This window comes from Cynoglossus semilaevis, chromosome 5, assembly GCF_000523025.1.
Source record: "Cynoglossus semilaevis isolate Cse_v1.0 chromosome 5, Cse_v1.0, whole genome shotgun sequence".
Classification (NCBI taxonomy): domain Eukaryota; kingdom Metazoa; phylum Chordata; class Actinopteri; order Pleuronectiformes; family Cynoglossidae; genus Cynoglossus; species Cynoglossus semilaevis.
Window position 1 is genome coordinate 5,069,447 of NC_024311.1, and position 21,191 is coordinate 5,090,637.

A 21,191-nucleotide genomic window follows, 5' to 3' on the forward strand; every position below is an offset into this window, starting at 1 on the left:
GGCAGACAGCGATGAAACAGGAAATCAAAGCTAAAACAGATGTAGCTCAATACAGGCCAAAGATGTTAAAACAATGACAACATTGATGAGACTCTCCTGTTCCCAAATACCACCAATATATATAACAACAAATTAGCCAACTTTTAACTAGCAATATATGTTACTGATACCATGTTAGTATAAAGATGGTAGATGAGAGAAGTGATTCCCAACCACTGCTGTGGCAAATGAATGGAAGATTATATTTTATCAAAAAGGTTGTGAAAAACTTGATTAAAGAGAGAGAGGAGTATGAAGCCGAGGACATACCACAGGTCTGTCTGCCCTTCTACTGTCTATGACCGTTCCTTGACTCCCTGCGAACGGTGCAGATGCACCGTCAATGGGAAGAGAAACTCCGCCAAACAGCTTTACAGCTGATTCAGCCTGTTCATTTCATGTCACCATCCTCTGGCCGGAGAGATAATTGTATTGGCTGTTTGGCTCCAACCAGTCCAATGAGAAGAAGAGACTCAGGAATGATGAGAAAGCAAATGTCTTGAAAACAACGGTGCATGCCAGAGCTCATGTATATAAACCACACATGACAGGTCAAACGAGGCACCGTGAGCCAAAGCTGAAGTCAGCGGAGGCTGCTGCGTGTACCACAGGCAGCTCCACCTGCAGGGACATATGTATTAAGACAGGAGGGAGAGACCGAGACTTCTACACTTGGCCTGGAGCATTAAGCTTTAATGAGAGTTTTGTGCATAGTGTTCTAATTAAAATCCAGCGATGCATTTCCTGCCGGCTGCTTTGCACATTCAAACTGACCTTCATCATTCCCACCGTCACAGTACAGCATCTTTGTTGACACCTATCTGGTTTGTCTCCTTTAAGCTTCATTGGGAGGTTTCCTTGTCAGCCTCCCACATTGGCTTCTCCCTGCCCCTGCACTCACTCACTCACTCCCTCCTATTATCATCATCATCTCTATTGTGCTAATGCTGCAGAGAATTCAAGCTGAGTTGGCAGTAACAACGTTGACTGCAGTAAGTATGTATAGGTGATTACATCTTTTTTTCTAAACTACATCACTAAGATGAGGAAGCCTTGTTTGGGTAACAACACAACAGCCTCCAACAGTTCTAGTGCAGAGCAGTGGCTTTAAGCAACACAGTCTGGACCAAGACACAAGACTGGCAAAATCTGAAAGAGCCGCCACATTATCATTCAACACGCATTTGTGACAGAGCACATTTTGGTGCAATCAGAATAGACGTTTGGATCGAGCTGTTCCAAATCATCAACACGGTAACAGCTAATCACGTTGGCAGTTAAGAATTTAGATGCAAGGCAATACTTGTGAATTCCAAAGGCAGTTTGAAATTCATCAAATAAATTGCACCTTTATAACACGTGCAAGTATGACTAAAGAACTGACTTCCAAAAACACTTATCTCAGGGTTCAATACCAACAGAGACCTGCTGTGTTTAGGGAAAAAAAGTTTGAAAGTCTCCTGTGAGGCAGCAATTATTAATTGGTTTAAAGTAATTATTGGATTGTGCAGATTGAAGTCAACGTTTAACTGCATGGATTAACATGGATTGTACATTTGAATTGGACGTGTTTGATATTTGGCCGTGACATGGGGAATACAAGCAGAGGTTTGTTATTTCCCAGGATATTAAAATTAATACTTGACTGTTCAACGGAGAAATTAACAACAATCCCTGAAGGTAAATCCTTCTATTAAAACAATACATTTAAAACAATCAAATCAATATCCAAACCGGTTTTACAAGATTACAGATATATTGCGACCTCATGGCTCCACCAGCAGAGGGCATTGCAAGGATAACTGGGCCTTGAATTCTCTTTTTAACTTGAGAAACGCCAAACCAAACAGTTTGTACTCATCAGAAAATATGGCACTAGAGTCCCTCAAAAATAAGAAATGAATCTGTGAAGAGAACTTCAACTTCATGGAAACTGTATTTAATGTCAGCATGTAACCTTGTGTTTGTTCTATACTTAATAGCAAAATCCTAAAATGTCCTTAAGGTGTTGACTTTGTCCTGATGCAACACTACACCTGGAAACAGATAGAAACTGTTTTTATATTAAAACAGCACATTGTGTGAAATCTCCACACTGCAGTACCACAGCTGATATGGTAGCTGTGATATCTGTCCTGGCCTTGGTAAGTATTTTTAGGGACAACGAAAAAACTGCAGAGAGCAGATTTGCAAAGCAATTATGTCTAATAAAAACAAAAATCAGCAAAAGAACTAAACAAAACACTTGAAAATATAAATATTACAAAGATACACAGTTTCATCCCCCAAGGTGGTCAGGACTATTAGGGAAGGTTGTGTTGTCTTTAACAAAAACAACACATACAGTACTGTACTGTACTGTACTGTACTGTACTGTACTGTAGAAGCACTCGCTGACGCAAATGCAGAGAAGTGAGTCAGGATTTTACCTCAGGAAAAAAACTGCCCAATGATGAGCAACACAAGTTCTGCGAAAAAACTCCCGTAGGTCAGGCGTAGACGTAGGTGACTTAAAGCTAATAAAGTTTGATAATACAACTGTAGAAGATGTTGGTAATGACAGGGGATTTGGTCTGAAGTGAAACCAAGACATTCGACAGTCATCAAAGGATTGGACACGTGTCCTCTGCTGACACCTACATGACGGCTACAAGGACACATGTTCAGATTCAGAGTGCTGGACCACATACAGAGACCCAACAACCGCTCACACTCACACACATACTGTATCTATGGTCAATTTAGTGACCATAGAAGACTAGTGTTACCAGAGACAACCCATGCACACACAGGGAGAACATTCAACTTAATTGGGATATTTATTAATTCATATCTACCACGATAGTCGGACAAACAGAGAGAGAGGTTCATTCATGTGTCTGCCCCAGACCGTACGTTTACAAGTGCTGGGCATCAACAACACCATTATCAAAATGAAGCTGACTTCAGCGGCGATAGCCAATGGTCTAGACACTTAAAACGTATGTGCTTTAAAGCTTATGGGCTATAATGACCTGAGACAGACCTAGTGCTGCCAAGCAGGTCGAAAGACTTTATAGTGTTTATTATTTAGGTTACTGTATCAGTCACAGGTTGACTACTTTGTATGTCTGCCCAAATATTCTGAAGCAGTAGGGGCAATAATGAAGTAGCAGCGGGCGCTGCTTACTACATAGAAGAAACCCTGATGGTAATTTTGTGAGAAAAAAAATGTATTGCTTTGAAAGAGAGTAGAGAAATGACTAAAGAGTCAAGGACTAAGTACATGGTTGGTGCCATAAAAGAATAGTCACCATGAATGACATTAATGACTTATTGATAGACACATTGATAGGATTTCGTCTGGTAACCAGTGGGATATGAGTATTGAAGTCCAAAATAAGCCAAGCAAATATAAATCAAACACTGTTCACTGCCTGTCATGGTTTCTACAACTCACAGAAAACAAACACCAGACTTGATCAATGTATAATGTCAGACAACACACACAGCTGCGTGACAGTCTGATGTTTCGTCCTGTTGTCATTCTAACCGAAATTCAGCCCAAGCAACAAATGAAGGACATATTAAACCTAACAAGGACATGTCTTCCTGTCTGAAATCACCTCATAATGATTCCCCTTTAAACAGTTCATTCCTACGTTCCTACAGAAATCATCCCATAACTTGTTTTCACACAGAGATCTTAGTTCACAGAATTGACTTTGTAAACAATTTCTGGAATTTAATGGGTTCATGTCAAAATATACAATTATAGAGCAGTGTCCATTTGGCAGTTTAAGAATTTGCACTTGGCTACGAAAAAGAAACATCGAAAGTCATCAAAAAAAAAATTCTTTTCTGCTTCTTTAAACTCGAACCACAAGCTAACATTTTCCTGCAGTGGACACTGAGGTAAGACAGTTGCTTGAGCGTCACACTGCTGCATCTGCATATGCTGGGTTGTTTTTTTTTTCCTGACGTCCAAGTCAAATCCAGCACAGTGCAGTGCAAAGCTAAAACAGCTCATTACTTAACTGTGCAATGTGGAACACAGGGAGACACGAAGCGCAGCTTTGCTGATGCTCAAAACTCACAGGCAGAACTGTCACCAGTAACTAAACCGAACAACAACACTGTACACTGATACAGCTGGGCAATACAAATCAATATATATGTATATATAGAGAGAGTATATATATGCAGATCAAACACATGAACAGCTGTTGACATGTCACCAAAATGATTGAATATTTTATTTCAAAGAAAAGCTTAATTTAACTCACCCTGAAATCCCTTCAGTTGAGTTCCACCACTGTATAGGAGGATCAACGTAAAACTGCTGAATAAAAAAAAAAATGCTGAAGTATATAAAAGGAAGAATTAAACACAATACGTCATTATTGACTCTTCTGTTCAAACTAATCATAAGCACTGTTCTTATTCAAAGGCTCCAGTTAGTGACTGAAGAGTGCAGAAGAGTGTAACAGCAGTAATGAGTCATTCCTGACCCAGTAGGACAGAGCAGAAAAATTGATTTCCTCTCAGGTCAGGCACATCCTGTTCACACACCCCTGTTTCCATACACTTTTGACCAAAACAGGGAGAAAAGTAATGGTAAAAGCAAATTCCTATTTCACAGCAAGATTTACTTTAAACAAAGTGGTTTATATACAATCGTGAACATAAAAAGAGGGTTTGCTGAAGTTGAATAAATGGAGAGATTGGGTTTAAGAAAACATTGCCTCATGTACAGGTTTGCAGCCAACATAAGGTGAAGTCAGAGTTTCTTATCAGACAAAAGTTTTCAGTAAAGTGGGAAAGTAAAGTTAATTCCAGAATAAATCCGTGTTTGTTGTCAACCTTCCCTTGTTCAGCATAGGTCGTAAATTACTGACTCACAGTTTTTCCGCTTTTCTTTTTTATCTTTTTTTCTCCTTGTCACTGTGGCAACCATAAGACTTCAGGTTTTCACACGTGATAGTGGTTTTCTGCTCCTCTTTTAATTGAAAGTAGTTATATAGTGTAGCGGTTAACATGCCTACCTCGGGAGCAGAGAGTCCTGGGTTTGATTCCCAGAGGAACCACATGCATGATAGTGTCAACCCTCCTCTGTAGGTCACTTTGGATAAAAGTGTCTTCTAAATGCATAAATGTAAAGCATTCCATTCTGTGCCTGTGACTGGCTGACTTTCTTGCCCTTAACTTGTCTCTGTGGAAATGAAACCCTATCAGAAACAAAAAAACCCTCAATTATACATTGGTTTCAGCATGGTCCAGCTGTGTTTTATAGTACATAGTCCATTGGATCTGAATGGAGAATGTTTACGTTATGTAATTTGACTTTGTAATATAGAGTTACTGCATTTAAATGTCAGCCGTGATTGTATCTTCCACAGATAAAACTAAATCTGTTTCCGAAACGACCCAACATGTGCACACGCATACAAATGACCCATTTAATAACCTGCAGATTATTGCTTTACAGATGATGTAGAGCAGCCGGGCCCCGTAGGTACATTGTGATCTACCAGCAGATTCCAAAGGCTGTGCTAATAGTTCATGAGAAATAAAATAAAAAATTAATATAAATGATTATCTAGTGTGAAGTAGTGACCATATTCTGTAAAAAATAAATTTCGTTGTACCCCCGTAGTACAATGACAATAAAGACTATTCTAATCTATTCTATTCTTCTGTCAGTGCTAAAAATAATGCCGTTTTACTAGCCAAAACAAGTTGGTTGAGTATCAAAAAATACTTGGTTATGAACTGCATCCACCCCTCAGTCACTACTTAAAGTACTACAACACTAAATAGCATTTTCCATCCATTAGCTATGGTAGATTCCTCTGCAAGATCAAAGGGTGGCGCTCTAGCCCGGCCATCGCAGGGCCACGTATGGAGACGAAAAAACAATTTATGTTCACATTAATCCCAATGGTCAATTCTGAGTGTCCAATCAACCAAATCCTCTAATGAGCATGTTTAACGTCTGTGGGAGGAAACCAGAGAAACCGACGGCCGCCACTCATGGGGTAAACATGCTCCATACAGAACGATCAATCAAGGATCGAACCTGCGACCAGGTCCTTACACTATTTTCCAGCGTGTGGCCCATGTTAAATGTCAGGAAAAATTATAGCCACCGATACATCAGTAACTATATGCATCAATATTTTTCAGCTGCAGAGATTCTTCGTCCTCAGGGCGTCCAGACCTGCACGGCGCAGCATGCTTTACTGCAGCAGAGCAGTTCTCACAGCAGTGTCCGCAGCACTAAACAAAGACAATACTGACTGATCACCAACACAGTCTTATATATTCTCACCACTTACAAGTCATTCTTTACAGGACATCCAAGCACTCCAGAGACTGTGTGTGTGTGTGTGTGTGCCTCCAGGCACGCTGGGACTTCTCTCCCGCAGTTCTCATTACTGTATCTGAGTAGACACCCAGAGTGCAGAGGAAAAGCAGTTCTGTACACTTCCTCAGGAGCAGTAGTATCTTGAAGTGCTAGACATGGAGGGGACGACACAATATCTCTAATGGTTCTAAACAAGCCTGCAGTGACTCTCCTGATGAAAAGGGAACCAACTGCTATTTTATGCAAGTAACATCAGTAGATGTAGATAGAGTGGCACGATTTGTTCAACTATCAATGGTTAATTTTAGTGGTAAAACACAAAGAACATCTGTGAATGTGTTTCCACTGCAGGATGGTAAAAGACAAAGAAAGGAGCAAGACATCTGTGAATGTGTTTCCACTGCAGGGGCCTGAGAATAAATAAAAGTACCAAGATCCATTTCTAGAAAAAAAAACCCTGCTGAAACAGAAGGGCTTTTTATAGGGGAGCTCAGGCGTCCAGACTCCCTGGTTGGAACCTGAGGTTGCACACTGCACAACAAACATTTTTTCATGACTTTTGCCGGGACTGATAAAAAGAGTTTTAATCCTGACAGAGCGCCTGTTAAAAACCAGCTGTCTAGTAACATTTGTGGAAACACTGGGGTTTTCTTTTTTATTCATGTCTTGTCTTGTTTTTTTATCAGCTGAATTTCACTGTGATCAAGAATTACTTGACCTTGACTCTGATGTAAATGAGGGCTAGAGTTAGATAGTGTCAGAATGATAGTATTGTGCAAAGAGAATGTGTCTGTGACAACAAAAGCTCCAGTTCTGATGTGGAAAAAAAAAAATAATTCCTGACTATAATTCCATTTACCCTGCTTTGTAATTTAAGACCATTTTATATTTTATTTTATCATGGATATCTATAGAGATGGTGAAAATAAATAACCTTGGAGTTTTGTCGAGTGGCAAAGGTTCAATAAATTTAAGGTCTATTTTTAGAAATCTCGTGGCAGGCCCATTAAGTCAGGCATCAGAGAAAGAATGTGTAGGTTACATCTGTACACACAGCTTAAAAACACTAAGAGGCCAGCGGAAGTGAGTTTTCACTGGATCATCCCCTCCTTGGTACGGTATGTCCCACTCACAGTGACTCACTCCAACGTCAACCTGGACATTTCAAAGGTCACTGTCTTAATACATGGAGAATGTACTCCCTTCTCAAGAATCTCTGCCCTCGGTTACATGTCATGATGTCTATTCATAGAAGTAGCACCTCTCCCTGGAAATGTACCTTTTGCATAGTAAAGCAGAGGTCACATCCTTCCTATGATAGCGAGTGTCCCTTTCCATCCCGGGTTTTATTTTTGTTCCCTGCACCAAATTTAGCCGCTTTATCTTAGAGGCTACAGCAGTCCAGTGCATAACAAAGGTACGAACTCTGTGTGAGTCTACAACCTAAGAACTAAGGTGTTTAGGAACATTTCACTCACTGGTCAGGGAGACAGGATGGACAGGGTGTGACTTGGATGTACCAAATGTTCCTGGTACTGTCAAGATTACCTGAAATCCCACTCAGCTGTTTTCCAACATCTTGAGTACTTTAAGTAAAACCATTCCAGACTTGAGCTGGATTACATAAGTCAAGAAACCACAGATGACTTTTTAAATCCACAGGGAGCTCAACAGATATCACTCTGACATACATTATGCTACACATTGAAATATATCCTGTCATGAAAGTCATTCAGATTAAAGTTGGTCTTTAATGTCAAGCTCTGATATTTATTGCCCAAAGGTAAAATGTTGCAGATGTGGGTTCACAACCCAGGCTTTCTCTCAGCTCTGATGAGAGCGGGGGGGGGGGCGTGGGGTTGGTTACCATTCACTGCAGCTTACATGCCAACTGCAACATGATGATAACAATCAGAGTTATTGCATGTTGTGTTTCCAACTAATCATTCAATACCTGCTAGCCAATACATTTTTTTTACCCCAAATAGAAAAAATGCAATTTGGTCTTGTTTGACTAAATGTATTTGTCATATTCCCACCCTCGGTTATACTGTATATCAGCAGTCTACTCCTGGAAATCTATTAATGCTGAACATCATGTGAAATCAAGTTTAAATGGCAAGAGAAACGCCAACTTCATAGAATCTGTCACATAAATATAAGCTCAGAAACGTAACATTAAAGATCAGTCTCCTGAAAAACAAACAGTAATCATTTCCATCAATTTTATATATTTATTTACAAGCAAACCAGACATGCACTTTTTAAAAAGCCGTAAAACCATTCCCTGCCACATTCATTAAATCTACATCCTTCTAACACCATATAGTTTGAAACAGATGTGCAAATAAATTCTGACATATACAATATCTTCAGCTGACTGACCAGTGGAAAACACTGCATCATACACAGAGTTCTGATAACACCACTAGTTTCTGCCTGAGGGATCTCATTCGTACTGACACTAACAAAAACTCGCTGCAGTCTGAGGAAATCTTTCACTGCAACTTCTTGATGCCGTTACTGCAGCTGTAGATAAGCTTTAGCAGAATCAAACATTGAACTTGACTTTTAGCGTGCACAGGAATCCACTGCCTGCCTTCGTGTGACGATTACCTATGTATGAACATGCAATCCAAAGCACTCACTATACTATCTAGTATGGTAGCAGCAGTGGAGATTTTCCTGACACACCTCCTGAGCAGACACTGCATGTAGCAACATCAGATATCTATGAGAGGAACGGCTGAAACACATACCTTGGAGTTCCGCGACAAACAGGCGCTCTCAGTGTTGACTGTCCTGGTTGGCCCAACATCCTAACTGCAGGTCTGTGATTTGCTGTGCTGTGCTCTCCCTCTTAGTGATGCCTGTGTGTGTGTATATGTTTGTCCTCCCAGCTGGTGGCCCTGCTGCTGCTGACGTACACTGCTAAGGACTGTAGCGTCACTTCATTCAAAACATCCTTTTTTCCCGCCACTGTGCTGCACTGCAATGGAGCAATTAAACACTAATAAATGCATTGACTGAAGTGTTCATCTCTGCTGCTTTACGTTACTTTAGTGACAACTCTTCCATCCTTAGCAATACATCGTGTAAAGAGCTCCTGAAGCAAGAAGTAAAACAGCAACAAAGCATTAGCTTATAACCACATAATCAGATCTCCTCCTCATCCTCACCTCCTCTCACGTGTTCTTCTCTAATGAACGCATTGCTCAGCACAGCTCTGCCATCATTGCGCTTCCCTCAACTGGGCACTCTCCCGGCTCCATTCCCTCTGCAGTCATGCAAGCAATATACAGTGCAGCATGCACAGCAAGAAGAAGAGGGGAGGGGAGAGAGGGGAGGGAGGGAGAGATGAAGAGTGGAGGCTAGTGAAAGGAAGAGAGAAAGAAAAGAAGAGAAATTGCAGCTGTGTGTTTGAAGGGGGGTTTAGGTTAGGATGGTGTAAATGGAAAATTAACTACATTGCTACATGTTAAAAACTAATAGCAGTTATGGCAACTAAATTAGCTTATTAGATTTGGATTCTATTATTCACATATTATAAAGGATGACACCTTTTGTCTGAATAAGGTAATGGATTAAAAAGACCTGAGTCAAAGTCTTTGTTTACTGGAATGTCAGAGACAATCTTTTAGATTTTTTAATTAAAATGTACACAACAGCGTAGAAATGTGTTTAGGTTCTGTTCACTTCCTGTCCAGTTGACTGTGTTAGGTAGCAGAAAGTTTCATTTGACTCTAAGTGTTTTCCTGTTTGGTGTCTTCACTGTGGTTTGGGTGTAAACAGTGAATCTCTCCACTGTTTCCACAGAGCTGTGCCAACTATATAACACTGCCTAGAAGTTCATTACAGATTTACTGAACCACAAGAGAAGCATCGGTACTAGTATCAGCAAGTACAAGAAGTTCGATCCCAAGAAGTGCAGGTAGGGAGACTGTAGTGAAGATGAGAATGGTGGCGATGCCAAGGGTATGACCTAACAAGCGAGTAGACTGATGACTCTGCCATGTTACTAATGCTTTCTATCAGCCAACGGAGGGAGCTGAAGTCCAGATAAATGCGTTCCCTGGGCTTCTCACAACCCACGACGTCAACCCACAGATTAAACAAACCGTATCAGCGTGCACACACACGCACACATGTTCAGGTATGGTTCTAACTGAAGGTATCATGTTGGGCTCTGCGCTCCCTAGCTCTTTTTCATCATCTGCACTGGCCATCACATCTCATTAGCATAGCACGGCAGTCCAAGGCACTTGTGCAGCCAGTGAAAACTTATTCAAAGCTCTGGAGACAATAACACACTCACCCCCCAACCCCCAACCCTCCACCCCTCTTGGTCTTACTGCTACCAGTGTAAATGCTTCATTAAAATTCTGCTGTAGTAATTTATGTTCCAAAGACATCATTTCCATGCAAATCTTTACCAGTAAAACAGCTGTACTTCCACAAAATTAAACAACTCTCTGTGACAACAGATTTTCATGAGTGAAAATAAAGGCAGAAAAGCATTTTGTCAGTAAATGTCAGTAAATCATTTCACTTCATTGCATAAATGGGACAAATAGGTTTTAAATGCGTCTTTTTAAATACATGTAGAAGATCAGTGTGCTTTTTAAGACTTTCTTTCCCATTTACTCATGCATTTACATATTAATGGAATAGTTTAATTTACACATCTGTCATACCCATTCATACTGCTGGCACAGCCACACATAGCAATTTAGAGGGTCTCGGTTAGGAAAGAGCAGAGAATCGATCTGAACCTCCAACCCTATTGGTGGGAATAGAACCTACTCTACCTCCTGAGAACGACTGTCCACAAAAAACATTGCATTGTAGATTGTAGAAATATATAAGATTGTGGTTGTGTAATTAAAATATATCATATTAAAATGTCAAGCATACAATAAAACATGTTTTATATTTGATATTCTTATAATGCTAGAGTGCAAAAAAGGCAACAAAAACACATACAAATGTGCAACATCACAATACTACAATAATAATTGTAATGTTTGTGATACTCAATCTGGAGAGCATTTAACTTGATTGGTATAAATGCAACACTAAATACTGTTTTTTTTTGTTTTTTTTTTTAAAGCAGTTGAAAAAAGAGACATAAGGTTATGGAAATGAGATGAAACTATGATGAAGTGACTTTTTCCCCACAGCTGTGATCTCTACAGCAAAGTTTGGTCCATTATTTTAGCGTGTGTTCACTCTTTGTTCAATAGATACCAACTATAAATATTGGTTGTTACTATCATAATGTTTTCACTTACCAGCTGACAGCCAAGTGTTAAAACACCCCAAAACTTCTTATGTCCAAATTTGTCCTTTGTCCAGTATTAGAGATACACTACTGTTTCAACCTCCTCACTTAGTCTCTCTCTCTCTCTCTCTCTCTCTCTCTCTGTTCTCTATCCCACAGCTGAAAGGTGGACATCTAGAGCACAGTTTTCTGCAGAGGAGAGTAAAACAACAACACTGCGTCAATGCTGCCCTCAGAGAGAAAGAAGCCAAATGGAAAGTGCAAGGCCAGACTGGCTGAAGAACTCTAAAACCACTAAAGCCTCTGCTCTTGTTGGTGATCACAGATGAGCTGTGAGATGTGGTCCCCTCACTGTGTTTCCCATCCAACACAAAGTGCTGACGTTGGCCTCTGAGTGCAACCAGAGCCGGGAGTCGTTCCCCGTGTCCTCTTTATCTGCTCAGATCCCAGTCCCAGTCGGGCAGGGAGAGAAGGGATGGACGATGGACAGCAGTCTGGCTGAGAGAAAAGCTGAAAGTGCTGCAGTGCCAGCTCAATAATGCACAGACAGCCTTATAGATAAGAGCTGAGAGCTGAATGAAGGGGGTTCATGGTCGATACGCACAGTGGAGTCCAGGTCAGGATTCAGACCTCTGTGTTTCACTTACGGTACTTCAAGAACTTGAAGAGTTTTGACAGAAGGCAGAGGGCAGATGTCTTCTTCATAAACACAAAAAAATTACAATACCGTAGACAACATTGCAAATCATCTCAACAGCAGTATCTAGTGGCTGTATGCTGCACATGCACATTTTCCCAAGCCTCTATTCTTTGATAGATTAGGTAACTAATGCAGGAACACAGTCTTCCCTCACCTTACCCATAAATCCTTGTTTGGAACACGCACTTCATGGCTGGGTGATGAATGGAACTGAAATATAGTGATGAAAAATAGGTGGCAACGAATTCACCATAATTCCTCCAGAATCTGAGGATTGAGGTAAAGGCTGGTTACATTGATCCTTAATGATCACATCTTACAGAAAAGGGGGTGTTAACCAGATCATGAATAAAAAATAAGAACTGCAGTAAAGCAAATTAAATTGGATTAGTTTGTAAGCAGTGGCACAGCTGGGTGGTCGATGTGTTCAATAAATGCTGCAGTGTGAAATTGTGTCGACCACTACATCTGCTCCCAGTGGCCAGATGAGGCGCTACATTCATCTTTGGTCCCTGCACACTCAATAATCTATCAAAGAATATTAACGTTTCTAAATGAGTGATCCACAATGAGAAACATTTATCAAAGCAGTCTAACATTAGTAAGGTGGACGCTGCTACTGAAACCTCACTGAAGGGCTGAGGTTTTACAAATTCACCCTCAGGATTGTCTATGTTGGCTAAACAGCATTAGAAGAGTATCAAAAGAAATCTTACAAATCAATAAATGTAGGGTTAAGGAGACAAATAGCTTACTGATAAAATTAGTTAAGACAGAAAGTATTCTTATAATGTCTGTGTGCAATGTGAGCCTATAAGAAATATAAACAAGGGCCGAAAAAAAAGTGATGTTTTTTTGTTTTTTAGATGGCTCCTCTCAGCGTAATGCTTGTTGTTTCAAGAATTCAAAGAGATGTTTTAAGACTAGTTAAAAAGATTTGGTAGTAAAACGTTTTAATAATGTGAGTCTCGTACATACTGTATAAATCCTCCACACACGTGGTGTGTCTGTGTGAAGAGAAACCATGACAACAACTTCGCCATGTCAATACTGCATTAAGTCAGTCAGGTCCAGGTCAGGACAGGTTTTTATTTACTCAGGCTCTGGCTGTATTTGGACTGGACCTGATTTACACTCTCTCTCTCTACATACTCTCAAACACAACCAAGACTGGGAGGGTTAATTTAATTCTTTATGTTTTATCTCACAAAAAAGTCTATTCAGTCTTCATTTTTTTAATTACAATTTTTTAATTAAAAAATGAAACCCCTATTCCTCCAACAATGTGGAAATACAGTGCGAGTGTGAGCAACCCACACCTGCCACCAAAGGAGGCTTGTTCTTGAACCTAAGACCTTCCACATGTAAGGCAGAGCCGATAACCGCTACACTATGGAACCACATGAATTAAATGTTAGTATTGCCATTAACTTTATTACAAAATTCTACTTTATCATAACTGTTAAACCACAAGATAGTTTTTGGAGAACTGTACTAAAAAATCTCCTTTCACCTCATCCCTTCTAGTCCTACTTTAATTACTTCAGTATCCCAGCAGTAATAGAACGCATGGAGCAGTATCTGCAGTAAGGCAATAAGTTGTAAACTTTTGAAGGCCATATCTTAAAACTGGAATATGCTGTGTAAGATATAAAACAAAATACTGCCTTCCAGAAAGCCTTTGTCTTTTATGTGCTCTCCAAAAATACCATCTCTCATTTTAAAAAACATTCATCTTCAGACTAATCGCATTTTTCCCTTTCCCACAGCACTGGACAGCATGGGAGCTGCTCCTCTCTGCAGTGAGCTCCAGTCAGACTCAGGCTGTGGCAGAATGCGGCAGAAGAAAGAGCTGTCATCTAAATTCAATCAAAGTGAGTACAGACTCTTTTTCTCTAGCACAGTGAAAAATAACCTGTGTGTGTGTGTGTGTTGCGGGGGTGTTAATGAAGAGTAATATTAAAGCCAATATCTATTTTCCAAAATGCTATTTTAAGTTGGTTTACCCCAGGTTACCTGGCTTCAGTGTGTTTCTGCTGCTCCTCCAGACTGGAGTGCTCTGTCTCAGGACCAGCTGAGTCAGTCCCCTGACCACAGGGCAGACAACCGCAACAGCAGCTCCCCATCCCGACTCCTGCATCCCCTCTGCTCTCGTTCGGCTCTGAATCCTGCACCACCTCTGACTGGACAGTCTGTTCAGGCTGTCTGAACAGTAACTGACTCATTTGAGATTAGGTGCATCATCCCACCAGGACCCGGCACCACGGGCCTTCAGCTCTTTCACTGCATAGTAAATACAGCAAGTCCCAACCAGACCTGATGGAAGACTTCCTTTCTGTGGCACAGCTCACTCACTCACTGTAACCCACTGTCAATCTGCTCTTTGTTTTCAGCATTTTGATTCAGTCCACTTGGAGCACTATCTCTCTTTATACACCGAATACTAACGAGTTTATAATGTCCATCTGTCGCACGTCCCATCACTGCTCACCGTGGAGCGGGACATAGTCAAGACAGCCTCGTTTGTAAATCTCTCTGGACATGAGTGAACATAAAAGACGCCTCTGCAGCATGGACAGGAGACAGACGCAGAGACACAATAGCTGCACACACCTTAAACATGATACAAGCATCTACTGATGATGACAAATTGCCGACATAAATCTGCCTGCAGCAGACTAAAGGAGCTGCTACAGCAGCAGGCTTTTGCTGCTGTGTGATGCATCTTGACATCACATCCCACGGTGGCTGCTTCTGACGACAGTAACAGTGTTTTGTTTTTGTTTTTTACAAACTAATCATATATGCTATAAGAAAAAGACAGTGCCTTATATTTTTGCTGGCTGGTATAATGCCCTAGAAATCATTTGGGACATTTTTAAAATTCTAAAGCTTCATAAAGAAAACAGGAATTACATTTTTTATGCACTCAAAGTGCAAAAAAAATGTTGCAGTAGTAAAAGAGAGAAGAGCAACAAACTAGAACTTAATTTTGAATGTGGCTGCACAAGCATTAAATGTGGCATTATGTCAACACAGAGGACTTCAATGCTGTAATAAGAATGATGAAGGACTGTTCGTTTTCAGCTCATCACTCCGTTGACATAATGCCAGTTCCATCAACAGTACAAGTACAACCAATAAAATGCACAATGAAAAGTGCAAATGAGAATCATGCATTTCATATACAATCTCTAGCCAGGAGGCACTCTTACATATCACACAGCATTGGTCTTTCTATTATCTTGTCAGTCATGATGCAGCCCAAGAATTATTATGTCCCAAGAGACGGCAGAAGAAATCTGATCCATTTCCATGCCGTCTGTCAATGACAAACCCACTTCAGATGCCATTTTCCAGCAGAAGGTCACTGTGTCATCAAGAGAGAAAGACTCAACTGTATTTAAATGTGTCACAAAAGCCTGCAGATTTGAGAATGGTCAAGTTATTAGCTATACCTGCAATAGCAAATAAATATTAGGCCAAACCTAAGGCGGTGTCAGAACACATTTAAGCATCTAAATATTGTCAGGAAAGTGTGGTGAAGCCTAAAGGAAGCAGCAGAAAGAATTGTGAAGAAAGGTCATTTAAGTCTTTGACCTTGCAGGTATGTTGATATACCCAAAGGATTTGACCTCTGGGCTGTAGTTGATGTGGAATCTTCGCATCATGTACATGCAGGTGACAATATCACCATGCTACTGTATAATTGTGGATCAGAATATCTGAAGATTATCCCAGCCTCTTGACAATTTATTGACAAAATCAATTAAGGCAGCTCTGAGCTCAGGTTACACACCAGGCTAAAGCACAAGGTCTCTAATGAAGTGGTAAATGAATTCAAAAATAAAGAATAACATGTAAATTGACGACACTCTTTAGCACTCGTGCAACAAAAGAGCTATTGGTGAGACTACCACAAAAAGTAAATACACAGTTCTTCCCAAACGTTTATACAAAGGTTAGTCTCCGCTGAACATTTAATAGCAAGGCACACTTTATGAAACCAGATACTTTCTTGACTCAACAAAATAAAAGGTACATCTAATATCATTCCTGACGCTTTGAGAAGCAGCAGCATTAAAAGTTATTTCCTGTTTGCCCTCAAATATCAGGATAAACTAAAAAAATAAAACGTATAAATTGTCTGTCCAACAGAAGCACCACCCACTGTGGTCAGAGAAACTCACAGATGCACTGTACAAAAAACAAAGGGGAAATGTAACATAGGATAGTTTGCAAAGATGCACCACATTCAACAGCAGTGGATTGAACACTTTCCCATGACAGAATTTTTAAAAAAAGAAACTAAAATTGTTTTTACTGATACTCTGGAGTAGCAGAGGTCATTTTAGGGCTTGGGGGCTTCTTGGCAAAGATGTTTTGAAGTGTGCACTAATGTATTGATTTGCTGTGTCTGCAGAAAAGGAGAACTCATTAAATCAGCCTTAAGATAAGTGTCCACAGGGACATTTAGCTCTTTTTATCAATTACATACACTGATGTAAAATATATCCCAGGGCTAATTACCTTGAGTCACCATGATCATTAACAGTCAGCTGTTAAAAATCATACAGATGATAAAGATGTTGAAAAAATGAGACACGACTGAATCTGTAAATAGAACGTGCCACAGAAAGAAAACCTAAGATGTTGAAAAAATGAGACACGACTGAAGTACAAGAAAAGGAAGCCGAACGAAGTAAACTTTGCTGTTGTACTCATGAAATTCAGTGTAGAGATTGTAACACTAATAAAAACAAATGTCTTTATTATTATGCTTTTCTTGTTATTACTATTGTTATTGTTGTTGTTATTTTGATTTTTGATATTATTATCATTGTTGTTGTTGTTGTAGTCATTATTTTATCTGATTGCTTTTTTAATTGCTCATGTTGATTGTTTGATTGCTTTTTTAATTGCTCATGTTGACATAAAAACACAAATTGGTTTCATCTGTGTTGCTCTACCATCTAGGATAAAGTGATGGTAATTGTATGAAGGATATTTCCATCCAGTGTCACCTCCTCAGAGGTTTGTGGAAAGTAAGACACTCAGATCTCTCTAATCTGCTGCCACAGATGACAGCAGACCCCCCATCATCCCATTAGTCTACAGATTTGTTGATGAGGTTACTGATCGTATCACACCTTCTGTTTAGTACAACAATATTGTAGTTACAAAAACAAAAGTGAGGAATATAAATTTGCAGGGAAACGCTGTTTGTTTTATAGCCGTGCTTTTGACCTTGTCTTAAAATGGATAAAACGGCCAGATATTGTCTTTGTGAAGCAGCATGTTAACAAGACAAGAACATGGACAGAATAAATCCTACAATGTCTGCAAATTAACAAACATCAGAGCATCTAAAAATAGATGTGTATTACTATGACACCATGAAACATTTAAAAAATAGTACAAATACATTGGCTTAGTCGAATATTGAACATAACATAAAATAAAATGTGTACTTTTTGATGTAATGACTGTAACACACCTGCAATAATAAATAAAGATCTGTGGACAGACCAGCAAAACACCGCTGAATACATGTGAGTTGATCCTCTCCAAGAGTGACTGAACCCTGAACAATTCCCTCTTTTGTTTTCCCAACTGGGCCAAATTCCACCATCAACACACCACCAAATCAACCCACTGTTGACATGGCAGCAGCACCATGCAGACGTCCTGCTTGAATTTGTTTCTAATTTCTAATTCCAGGGAATTAAACACTGGTTTGAATCAAAAACACTGGGTTCTGCGCCAACGCTCGCTGCCTCTGCAGCAATTTAAGTAACTGAAGAGTAGGTGTAGACTAAAATTAGCATTTTAATATGTGGTTATATTCAGGGCGTCACCAGCATGTGTGCTGGAGCAGGTGAACTTGACAAAAACCACACAAAGTAAAAAGTTTAAGAGGTGAAATGACTTTACTCCTTACACCACAGAAGTCAGGCTTACCAGGTTATAACTCTTTCCAAATCTAAACCGTGATGAAAATGTCGTGCGGATCATAAGCCGTTTGTCTCTGTGCCGAGCTATTACTCAGGGTAATTAGTTCTGCAGCACAAAACACACAGGGATTTCACAGTCAAGCTGCACAAAGACATAAACAAAGATCCATTAGAACCATTGAATACATTTCATTCCTGTAATACATGTGTATCATTCTTAGAATCCATTCCTCCAATACAGCACAATAAGTCACATGATTACACCTTTATGTAGCCTAAAGAGGATTACATTACTGCTTATTTGGTATCGACAAACTGCCCAAACAAACTGAATCTAAAAAAAAATAACATTTTTAATGGTAAATAATGGAAAACCTTTAAGCTGAGAAAACCATGAAGTGTCACTAAGTTAGTTATTTAGTTTATCATATCAATCATTTCAATCAGAATTACTGATAAACAAATGAATGAATTCATTAATTAATTAATGGTCGTAAGTAAATTCCATAGTGTCTAATCCCGTTTAGAGGAAAGTTAAACAATATGGACAGTGGACAGTTCACATGAATGGGTTAATCATCAGTGCTATTAGCTCCAGTAAGTATGAAAACATGCAGCGAGCACGTACAATGCAACATGAGCGAGAAGAAACGAGAAAGGAATGAGACACTTCACAGTACTTCCATCTATACTACTGCAGAATTATGGTTCTTGTCTGTGGTGTCAACACCTTAAAAGGTTACGAGCCTGTATCTAGATACTGCCTAATTCTGTCCCAGCCCAGCAGCATTGTTTTTTTATTAATCATTACAATGCTTAAGCACATTAATATCATAGGGTATTCATGTTCAACCAAAAACACTCCACCCATTTGTGTTTGAGACCCCTGATCTAAATGATCACAAAACTTGAAATGAATTCCATCTATGATTTATGATCACACCCATTTCCTTTGTAACACTTTGAGTGGCCTTCCTGGCCAAGCTAATCAAAGCAACTTTTTTTCCTTTCAAACTATTTACTCCAAAAAAACAAAGAAACCAAGGATCAAGGAGGCACGAGGAAACCAGGATCCTTCCACCAAGACAACTCCACAACAAATGGTCCCCTGATTCAGCTGTCTTGACATTTAGGAAACTATAATTCACACAACGCCTCAGTGGCATTGTTCTCACTTCTTACAGAGAACAAAGTGAGAGGACGAGAGGCTCACAAAGGCCGTCTTTATTTATCACACAAAATATAGGCATCACCAATGACACATTTTCAGCTGAAAAGTTTCAGCACTTTTTTTTTTACTGCTCAATTCTTTGGATGCCAGAATGTGTTCCTGAATAGCTTGGGACTTTCAAAATTTATAAGAAGTGTCAGCAGCATTTGTAAGTCATTCGTCGTAATCCCTGATGAGATGGATTTTTATAACAGCTGTTACAGTTACTTTTATTAGATTTTTTTTAGCAATGATGTATGGTCTAACGGCCGTAAAAAGAATTCTTATTGATAAATAGCTGCCTCACAAAAAACTGAACAACTGGGGCAAAATAAAAGGACAATCAAAATTTTACAGGAAAAGGAAAAACACACGTCTTTAAAACTAGGAAATTTAGATGGCCACCGTTATCTACAATCGGCTTTTCACAAAGAAGTCTCCCGTCCAAAGTGGAGATGACTTGGAGGTTTTAGGATTAAATTGAACATGTTGAACACATCAATGATTATAGCTATAAAGACTAATTCATGTCGTTGTTATTAAGGATGGCTCAATCTGAAACTCAGGTTATGTATTGGTCCAATATTGGTCAAAATTTCAGGATCAAACATAAAAAAAACAACTATAGCCCATCCAATCCACCACCTATACCCAAAAGCTCAACTTTACTTTGCAAGCCATGCCCTAAACAGGGATACTATTGGATCAAGAACGGCACCCGCAGTATGCTGCAAGAGAAAAGGAGGTATTGGATTAGAAACAGTATCAACAGAGATACTCCAAGTTGCAGTTTTGGTATCAGACCAAAAAGGATGTATTGAGCCATCCCTAGTTGTTACATCTATATGGATTATTTCACCTGATGGTTGGACATCTGCATACTTTCAAAATGGTGTTCATAAGGTAGCAAAGCTAACCATAGCCAACACAAACATTTTGGTCATTTGATTCGGTACATTTTATTTGTACAGCTCAAATTAACAAAAAAAAAAATTGCCTCGATGGACTTTTACATTAAAATACATTTCTTCCCTGTTACAGGTTTTTTGCATTTCCTTTTAGGAGAATAATCCTAATTGTAGGATTATCCTCCTATGTTCATAATGAGGATAATCCTAATTGTAGGATTATCCTCCTTACATAAAGATAAACAGAATGAGTAATTCTAAAACCAAATTAGATTTAAAACTGAACAAGTACTTTGGCAATGGTGGTGAGAAACAAAAATCAATTCTCTTTTAACAGGAAGAGATCTCCATCACATCCAGACTGTGTTCAGCCGTCTGTCTAGGCAAAGATAAAGAAAAAAAAAGGGAGACAGCAGAGAGGAGAATAGTTCCAACTACTTATATGGTGTTTGAGGTTGAGATTTGCACTGTGACACAAACAGGTTAATGTTCAACTAAATGAGCTCAACTAAACATGTTAACATAGTTTTTTTTTTTTTTCAAAACACTAGCCTTATTTGTGTTGGGCTTTTTGCTTATTTATTTTGGACATAGAGACCAATTGTGTAAAATACAAATTTACCAAGGTCAAGTAGTAATATTTCATATGTGGTTCAAGGTAACAAATAAATACAGGGGTAAATACTTTGTGTGTGCTGTGTCAGTTACAAAAATGTATCTGCACATATCTGTGAACAGATACACAATACAGGC

The 21,191-nt window shown here is 39.4% G+C and overlaps 1 protein-coding gene across 10 annotated transcripts in view; it reads right to left on the reverse strand.

The window, feature by feature from the left end:
• Positions 1–21,191, reverse strand: part of plekha7b (pleckstrin homology domain containing, family A member 7b) — a 55,955-nt gene that overhangs the window by 31,862 nt on the left and 2,902 nt on the right. The window contains exon 1 of one of the 10 annotated variants that reach the window (XM_017032503.2): positions 4,305–5,248. The exons of the other annotated variants lie outside the window; for them this stretch is intronic. Coding sequence (XP_016887992.2) covers positions 4,305–4,447 — 143 coding nt within the window. The 5' untranslated portion in view covers positions 4,448–5,248. Of the gene's footprint in view, positions 1–4,304; positions 5,249–21,191 lie in introns of those variants that run through there. 10 annotated transcript variants of the gene reach the window in all.